This window comes from Elgaria multicarinata, chromosome 3, assembly GCF_023053635.1.
Source record: "Elgaria multicarinata webbii isolate HBS135686 ecotype San Diego chromosome 3, rElgMul1.1.pri, whole genome shotgun sequence".
Lineage (NCBI taxonomy): Eukaryota > Metazoa > Chordata > Lepidosauria > Squamata > Anguidae > Elgaria > Elgaria multicarinata.
The window spans coordinates 3,340,331-3,349,917 of record NC_086173.1 but is presented as its reverse complement, the minus strand read 5'-3'; the positions used below and the strand labels follow the sequence as shown (position 1 = coordinate 3,349,917).

The 9,587-nt window shown below is 49.6% G+C and overlaps 1 protein-coding gene across 1 annotated transcript in view; it reads left to right on the top strand.

Annotated features, from left to right (window-relative positions):
- Nucleotides 1–4,594: 4,594 nt before the first annotated feature.
- The window catches only part of LOC134393998 (phospholipid phosphatase 3-like), a 28,015-nt gene continuing 23,022 nt past the window's right edge, over nt 4,595–9,587 (top strand). Inside the window, exon 1 of the mRNA XM_063119082.1 lies at nt 4,595–5,029. Within this exon, the coding sequence (XP_062975152.1) occupies nt 4,855–5,029 (175 nt within the window). The 5' untranslated portion in view covers nt 4,595–4,854. The remainder of the gene's footprint in view (nt 5,030–9,587) is intronic.

The window sequence follows — 9,587 nt, the reverse complement described above, 5'->3', positions numbered from 1 at the left end:
CTAGTAAAAAGAGTCAATAAGAGCCAAACTGGATGTATTACCTAGTGGCTGGAGGACATGCAACCCACTCAGAAATGAGTCTGACCTTGAGGTGGTAGAAGAGTTTTAAGATCCCACTTCTGGGTAGTTTAGGGAAGAATCCTTCGCATTTTTAGACTGAAAGAAGCCCTACAGCTCCCAGAATTCCCCAGCTAGCTATATATAAACATGCATAAGATTGCGCCCTTAACTAATCAATTACACTATGATAGGATAATTCCTGATAGGATAAATTTGTCCTTTTAATTTATTTTGAAAAACCATTTCTGGTTGACTGAATTTGGTCCTCTTCAAAACATACAAAAAGCATAGGTACAAGTACTGATCCATGGGATGGAGTGAGGGAAGCTAACCCTTAGCTTATCTTTATCCTTTTGTATAACGGAAATCATAGAATCATAGAATCATAGAAAAGTAGAGTTGGAAGGGGCCTACAAGGCCATCGAGTTCAACCCCCTGCTCAATGCAGGAATCCACCCTAAAGCATCCCTGACAGAGGGTTGTCCAGCTGCCTCTTGAAGGCCTCTAGGGTGGGAGAGCCCACAACCTCCCTAGGTAACTGATTCCATTGTCGTACTGCTCTAACAGTCAGGAAGTTTTTCCTGATGTCCAGCCGGAATCTGGCTTCCTTTAACTTGAGCCTGTTATTCCATGTCATGCACTCTGGGAAGACACAGAATTAAAAGTTGCATTTTGTGTGTCTCTTAATACTTTAGGCATTAAGTGATTCCCACCCCCTTTGCAGTGTTTTCCTTGTGTTTGTTTTCAATCTGTTCTTGCTTCTCTGTAATAGTGGACGTGCGGTTTGGAAGTTCCAGCTAAACTTGGCTCCCTTGCAAAGGAATGTTCTACTACACCACACACACACACACACACACACACCAGACTGTTATTGTATGGGTTGCCCACAAACACTTGTCTAACAAGCTCTACTTTTGATTCTCTGAAGCAGTAGGATTGAGAGTATTTATTGGAGGGGGCGGGCAAAACCTCATTATGCATACGCCGAAACCTTTCTTTTTAAATCCCTTTAAAATGCATCCGTTTTCTCTCTGTCCACAAGTTGGCACTGTTTATATTCTAAGATAGCCTGTCTTAGGTCAGCCTTCTCCAACCTGCTGTCTTCCAATGTATTGGACTACAACTCCCAGAATGTCCTAGCCAGCTATGGCTGGGGGATTCTGGGAATTGCAGCCCAATACATCTGGAGGACAGCAGGTTGGAGAAGGCGGCTCTAGCTAAACTGTGAAGGGGGAAAGAGTTCCAGTCTGAATCCTTATCCAGCTGCCTTCAATAAGAATTTAAAGAGACAGGAGATCCAATCACAAATGTCTGTTGTCTCTTCTGGTTGTCCCCTGGGTTGCAGGGTCGGCCATACCATTAGGGACTGTGAGTCGGCAGCACATTTTGGATGCTATCAAAGTAAGAATGTCATTTTGATTTCCCACCCCTGGTGCCAAATTGTCTTCTGAACCCATCTGGGTGATCTCATATATATTTTATGCCCTCAAACTACTGGGATCAGTTCAAATAGTAATATAATTCTGCCTGCCAGGCAAGTAATGTGGCCATATGTTTTCTATTTCATCCCAAAAAATCTGATCTATCCAATAACTACCAGTCCTCCTTTTTGGAATGATCTGGGCACTTCGCCTTCAAGCAAGTGGTCCAGATCAGTATCCTTGCATAGGTACAAACAGAAATCCATTACTTTCACAACTTCTGTCTCCTCCACAATTATTACTACTTTCTTTTTCTTTTTGAAATTTTTGCGCCCCTAAGAATTTTGCGCCCAGGGCAACCGCGCCTGTTGGGGCCCCCACCCATGCTACGCCACTGGGTTACTTGGCTGTGGGTTTAAATATCACTTCATTGGGCTTGGGTTTAAATCCCAGTTGAGCCACGTATCTCTTACCTCTATCAGCATACTACTGATTTCTCCATGAATTCCTCCAGTACACTGTGGTCAAGGTATTGCTCTTCCACACACAGGCAAGGTGGAGAAGCAAAATCTCATATCTGGTCAGGGAAGGTAGATTAAATATGGCAGGTCTTAAGGCTATACTTCTAACTCATTATTTAAATAGGAGATTTGTTATTGTTGTTCTGGTCATCTCCATGGGTGTATCGGGGAATGTTACACAATAATGGAAATCAGAGGCAAGAGGAGCAAAATGATGTCACTTATGAATCATAGAATCATAGAATAGCAGAGTTGGAAGGGGCCTACAAGGCCATCGAGTCCAACCCCCTGCTCAATGCAGGAATCCACCCTAAAGCATCCCTGACAGATGGTTGTCCAGCTGCCTCTTGAAGGCCTCTAGTGTGGGAGAGCCCACAACCTCCCTAGGTAGCTGATTCCATTGTCGCACTGCTCTAACAGTCAGGAAGTTTTTCCTGATGTCCAGCCGGAATCTGGCTTCCTTTAACTTGAGCCCGTTATTCCGTGTCCTGCACTCTGGGAGGATCAAGAAGAGATCCTGGCCCTCCTCTGTGTGACAACCTTTTAAGTATTTGAAGAGTGCTCTCATGTCTCCCCTCAACCTTCTCTTCTCCAGGCTAAACATGCCCAGTTCTTTCAGTCTCTCTTCATAGGGCTTTGTTTCTAGACCTCTGATCATCCTGGTTGCCCTCTTCTGAACACGCTCCAGCTTGTCTGCATCCTTCTTGAATTGTGGAGCCCAGAACTGGACGCAATACTCTAGATGAGGCCTACTTTATCTACTCTGTATTTTAATGGGCAAACTTAGAACTCGCAATGTTTGCATCAACAGGTTTGGGAAGGAGAACTTCCCAGTGGAGCATTTCTGTCCTTGTCCCACTAGTGGCGGAAGCACCCAGAATCTGCCGCCTGACCTTGCCTCGTGCCAGGGGCCGCCCTGAGCTGGATAGCCCCGTCTGCGCGCTTGCATGGAAGGGAGAAGCTCAGTTGAGATGCCGGTTCTCTCCATCCTTTCTGCGTCTCCTTTTTGTGCAGCGTGCGGGATCATTCTCCGGCCCTGGATAGGTCAACGCTACTGAGGAAAGGGCCATCTGAGATTGCGGGGAGGGGCAGTCCCCCCCCCACCAGGGCCGGTGCTACCATAGAGGCCACTCAGGCAGCCGCCTAGGGCGCCAAGCTAAGAAGGGCGCCGGGCGTAGCACAGCACTCACCCGCATTGGCTTGAGCCGGCCTGGCCCGAGGATTCAGCTGGGCCTGGGCGGGCGAGATGGCACCCTGCGCCCGCCCAGCTGAAGTGAAGCCAGGGACGCTGGGGTGGGGCAGCTCCCGGAAGAGAAGAGAGAGAGAGAGAGAGAGAGAGAGAGAGAGAGAGAGAGAGAGAGAGAGAGAGAGAATGTATGGGTGCATGGGATGCAGGGGGTCTCTGAGTGAATGCATGTGTTCATGCGTGTGTTTGTTTGGAGTCAGTGATGCGGAGTGTGTGTGCGCGCACATGTGAGTTGGGGGGGATGATTTGGAGGTGATATTCCTATTAAATAATACATTTTAGACCCATAGATGTTCCTTTCCAATTTGTTTGCTATAATCGGCATGACGTATTTCTTGCACTTTAAAATACATTTAGCAGTTTCAAGTTTTGTGCTTCTTATTTTTTCCAGGTAACATCTGTTCTTAAAAGTCAAAGTTGGCATTTTGGGGGGTGGGAGGTCGGGGTGAAAGGAGCTCACCTTGCCTAGGGCGCAAAATAGTCTCGCACCGGCCGTGGTGCCCCCGGCCCGCCCGCCCACGGAGGCAGTCCCCCCTCGCCCGTCCTTCCACCCCGTCGATCATTTCTGCCCTCGCCTCCCAGCCCCGGGAGTGGGGTGCGCTGCCGCCGCCGCCGCCGCCGCCGCCTCTAGCCATTACTGGGAAGGGAGCACGCCTGGGCCCCGGGGGCTTCCCTCCGAGCCGCGCGCGTCGAGGAGCTGGATCGCAACCGCTTCCCTTCCCTTCCCTTCCCTCCACTTCCTCCCTTCCGCGCTCTTTCCAGGAGCTCAGCTCTGCGGGACGGAGAGGGCGGAGCGGCGGCGAGCAGAGAGGGCAAGCAGCCGCGGCGGAGCGTGGGAGCGGAGGGCCCCGTGCGCTGCTTGGTCTCCGCTGGGGAGGCGACACCGCCGGTACGCGCGCGCGCGCGGCTCGCAGCGGAGGGGAGGCGCAGCCTGCTGGGTCTCTGCCCCGAAGCGACTCCCTCCCGCGAGCTCGACGCGGCTCTGCGGCTCCCCTCCCACCTACCCAGCGCGCGGGGCCTGAGACGAGCCTTGCCCCCAAAGCCTCGGCTCGGACGCGCGCGGCTGCCCCCTTCCTTGTTGGACTTTGCTCTTCCCGTTGCCCCGCCTCTGGGAAGGGGCGGCATCTCCCGGGGTCCCTCCGAAGCAGCGCCTGGGCAAACTGCCCTTTCCCCCAGGGTCTCGGAGCTGGAAACATTCCTCCGCCCTGCTCTGGATGGGGGGAAAGTCGAAGTTTGTTTGTTTGTTTGCTTGCTTGCTTGTTCCCGGCCAGGCAGCCTGCCCCTCCCCTCCCCTCCCTCCCCTCCCCCAGCTCCCAAGAGGCCTGGATTCCAGAAGGACATTGCCACCCCCCTCCTGGACCTTGCCAAGCTGCAACCAAGATTAAGCCCCTGCCACATCCCGGTGCTCAAGGGCTGGATTTTGCCCCATCCTGCTATCCACACCAGGGACTAGAAGTCTGGATCCTTCATTTTGCTGCCAGGAACTGAAAAACTCCGTTGATCTCTTCCCCACCTGGAACTAAGTGTTTGGATTCTGTGTTTGTTGCAGGGGCTAAGTAAGTGGATCCAGCCTGATCCCACAGGGGCGAGTTGATCTGAAGGAATCATGCAAAAAGAGCAAGCTGGACTCCTGAATGTTCTGCCTGGGCAGCGGCCGAAAGATGGAGATGTCCAGGTGACTGTGCGCAGCTCCAGGTGTGGCGTGCCTAGTGACTTGACCGCTCAGAGAGTACCGCTGAGGAAGACCCTGGTGGCTTTGGATATCCTGTGCCTCATTGTGGGTGAGTAGGGCAACAGGGCGGGGTGGGGCGGGGGCACGGAGGCTCTGGAATTTCCAAATACACAACTCAGGGTGAATGCAGACAACCGTTTACTAAGGGGCAATTTGCCATGCAATTGCTTGGTATTACCCTAACAAGGATAATGTCACTTAATTTCTGCTATTGGGCATGAGAAAACGGAAGCATCCAGAGAGATGTAAAATTCACCTCTCGACGGCGGAGGCGGTGGGCCATCTTCGCCCATGCCCATTGCTGCAACTTGCTGGTGGGTAAATGGTTGTATGTATTGTCATATTATTTCATTTCTCTGAACCACTGGGGAGCAGGAATTTACTTTGTACTCAGCTTCTTAGGCTGAAAGCCTGAATCCAGGCAAAGGTTGATTAACTTTGAGCTCCGGCTATTGGGCGGTATAGAAATGTAATTAAGAAATAAATGAATAAATAAATAAACTCAAATCCCCCTAATAGGTAATTTGCAGTTGCTTAATTTGTAGTTTGTGTTGCAGTTTATGGCTTGGCATTTTATTTCGCCTTCTGATATTTTTATCTATCTGATGTGATACAGCATCACAAAGTTGCCAGTGCTGGATTCTCCAAGCGAGGCTGCCAAGCTGCCAGTTCTGCAAACAGGAAGGGCCTCTCTGAATTAGAAAATGTCCAATCCAAGTCTCTGCTCAAATATTCATTTAATCTATGGAGCACTCTGGTCCAGCCTTTAGCATCCCCTGTGCGAGGTTGTGGGGAACAGGCTGGTGCAGGTCTGAAACATATTTGTGGCTGGGTTATGGAATCCACCTGGGCAGAATTCTGTTTTCGATCTAATTCCTTAGCTTTGATGCCAATAAGTTCTTAAAAGTTATCTGTCTGGGAGTCAAGCTTGTGTGACGAAGTAGCAGCAAAGTTCGCTTTCACCCTTTTGCCTGGTGCTCTTGAGTTTCTCTACCAGAAGCTACTACTGGAGAAGACGCTCATGACTTGATGGCCTTCTGGGTATCTGGAGGCCATGTGGATGAATCCAGAGAGATTGTAATGGAATGGATGGCCGTTTGCTCACTCGCTCTGGCTGTTCCATTGGGGAAACCATTGCATGAACATATGATGAGGAGTTAATGCAGTCCAACCTGCTGGCACAAAAATGATCAGATCTGCCATTTTCCGTGCGTTCTTGACTGCTGGAACCTAGTCCTAAGTGGCAGCTGTTTTAGCACAATTGATAAAGATGTGCATATTTAGGTACCCAATCCGTCCGGGTCACGGTCATGCTCCTTGAGCAGAGATGACCTTGCCTTAAGTCAAAAAGTGAGCTGCTTTCGTGGAGGAACTATGTCTTATGCCTAATCCATGGTTAATGATCACACAGAGGTGGGGAGAATTTGTGGGTGGGAGGGGCACTGATTCTCCACAGCCCCAGGGTTTCCCCCCCCCCTTATTTCTTATTGTAGTTCTAGCTGTCAGGAGAAGTTGTGGGGGAGAAGTGTGTGTGTGAGAGAGAGAGAGGAGGGGGCGTTAAACACCCCCTCCCCACTCACCAGTGCTCCCCTGCAAATGCTGCCCACACCCCACACTGGCATTAGTAAGAATTCATGGGGTTGGGCACCTTGTTGCAGCGTCGGTTTCTACCCTCCAGCAGCCGATTTTGGTCACCATTTAAGGTGGCAGGATGAATCTAGGCCATGGGGCACAATGTACTGAGAATTGCCCCTCTTGCGAGCCGCATTGAATTCGTTCCGAAGATCTGGGTTGAATGAATAGCTGTGGCCGAGGCATTGTCCCAAGGCCCCCTGGGACAGTAAAAGGCACTCTTTTATCAGTCTTGGCTTGCTGTGCCAGCAAATATCAGGTTTTAATTCTGCTAATCATGTAGAGGGGCAAGGTTGGAGCTTTAACATTCAAGCTCTGACCCCTGGAAATCTAATTCAGCAATATTTCTGGCTTCTGACATTGCCCAGGCAATACCCATGTGTTATCAAAGCAGCTCACCAAACCCTAATGCAGCCTTCCTCAACCTTGTACCCTCCAGATGTGTTGGATACAGTTCCCACCATCCCTCACCATCAGGTATGCTGGCTAGAGCTGATGGGAGAACAGCTGGAGGACTACATGTTCCGCACCCCCATGCTGGAGGATGTTGACTAATCCATACCAGTGTTAAAGGGAAAGTAGGGCAGCTGGGACTTGATGAGGGAAATCCTAGCCTAGCCAGAGCACTCAGGCTCCAGGCTCTTTAAATCACCCTCTGGCATTGCTCCAGCAGGAAGCAGTTTGGAATGCAGGTGAAAAGAAGGACAAATGTGGCCCTGAGCACAGAGAGTGGGAAGTGTCTGGACATAATGGACTGATGGGAAGCTAAGGCAGTGGGGGTTGGAAAGGGATGGCCCTCTCATGAAGTGGGGTGAATCCCCCGCCTCAGACAGCAGAGCAGAAGCGGTGGATTGCACGTGCCCCCCGCCCCACTAGGAGGACCTGCTGCCACCATGTGCCACACTTAACCCCCACTGTTGAGTTCCACCTCGCGCACATCTGCCTGCCAACCTACCTAATCCAACCCATACATTGCGCTCAACATCTAAGGTCCTCCTCCGAGTGCCTACTCCAAGGGAAGTTCGGAGGATGGCAACAAAGGAGAGGGCCTTCTCAGTGGTGGCCCCCCAATTATGGAATGATCTCCCTGATGAGGCTTGCCTGGCGCCAACATTGTTATCTTTTCGGTGCCAGGTCAGGACTTTTCTCTTTTCGCAGGCATTTAACAGCATTTAACAACGCGAAGTTTGTTTGTTTTTTAACGGACTCCAGAACTGTTGTTTTTAAATGGATACCGTTGTTCATAGAATTATAGAATAGCAGAGTTGGAAGGGGCCTACAAGGCCATCGAGTCCAACCCCCTGCTCAAGGCAGGAATCCACCCTAAAGCATCCCTGACAGATGGTGGTCCAGCTGCCTCTTGAAGGCCTCTAGTGTGGGAGAGCCCACAACCTCCCTAGGCAACTGGTTCCATTGTCATACTGCTCTAACAGTCAGGAAGTTTTTCCTGATGTCCAGCTGGAATCTGGCTTCCTTTTACTTGAGCCCGTTATTCCGTGTCCTGCACTCTGGGAGGATCGAGAAGAGATCCTGGCCCTCCTCTGTGTGACAACCTTTCAAGTATTTGAAGAGTGCTCTCATGTCTCCCCTCAATCTTCTCTTCTCCAGGCTAAACATGCCCAGTTCTTTCAGTCTCTCCTCATAGGGCTTTGTTTCCAGACCCCTGATCATCCTGGTTGCTCTCCTCTGAACACGCTCCAGCTTGTCTGCGTCCTTCTTGAATTGTGGAGCCCAGAACTGGACGCAATACTCTAGATGAGGCCTAACCAGGGCCAAATAGAGAGGAACCAATACCTCACGTGATTTGGAAGCTATACTTCTATTAATGCAGCCCAAAATAGCAGTTGCTTTTCTTGCAGCCATATCACACTGTTGGCTCCTATTCAGCTTGCGATCTACAACAATTCCAAGATCCTTCTTGTTTGTAGTATTGCTGAGCCAAGTATCCCCTATCATCACTGAAAAAGGCCCCTCTGTTGTAGCTTTCCCCCTTGCCTTGTTTGGGGAGGGGGTACCTAGAGAAGGGCATGCATGGGATCCCGCCATGGAAGGAGGAATGCCTTGAGAATGGCTTGTACTAGGACTGCAAACTTTACTCAGTAAATTAATCAACTAATACTTTAGTTGATTAATCAGTGCACTTGAGACTCAAGGGCATGTTGGTTTATTTTGGTTCTGGTGAGTTAGTGTAGTAAGAACTGATAATACTTATGACAGCCTTTCTTTCAACCTATCAGTGGAAAAGTTTTGATTCTTCTTCCACTTCTCAAAAAAGTGTGTATTTTTATTAGGCTTTTGACCAAGTATAAAGTTATCTGAATGTGAACTGTTTATTCATCAATCAACCAGTTAAAAGGCAGACAATCAACCAAAATTCTTTAATGGCCCTAATTTATAGACATACCTGCCGATGAGAGAGGCAGCCTTCTGCCAATCTGTTTACAGATTTCTTGGCATATCTGTGTCCTCCTTGTGCGTACGCAGGTTCATGCATAAACCATTTTGGACTACTACTTTGGGTTTGTGAGTTGTCTGGCTTGATCATTTCTTACCTGTGCTGGTGGTAGAAGCCTGTGTTAGATTCATGGTTCAAGTCACACACACACACACGCACGCACACACACACACACATTTTTTAGAGGTGGGGGCAGGAGTACTGTAGCTCCATGGTAGAGCAGATGCTTTGGCGTAGAACAGCGATTCTCAACCTGTGGGTCGGGACCCCTTTGGGGGTCGAACAACCCTTTCACAGGGGTCGCCTAAGACCATCGGAAAACACATATTTCCGATGGTCTTAGGAAACTGTATTGACTGAACTATGTCATGTATCATCTTTTGTATTATTAAAGCTATTGTTATGTATTATTTTCATTAGCAAACCATCCCATGACAATGGATCGTGTCGAGAAGAACGAAAATAATTTTATGGTTGGGGGTCACCACAACATGAGGAACTGTATTACAGGAGAGCTGCT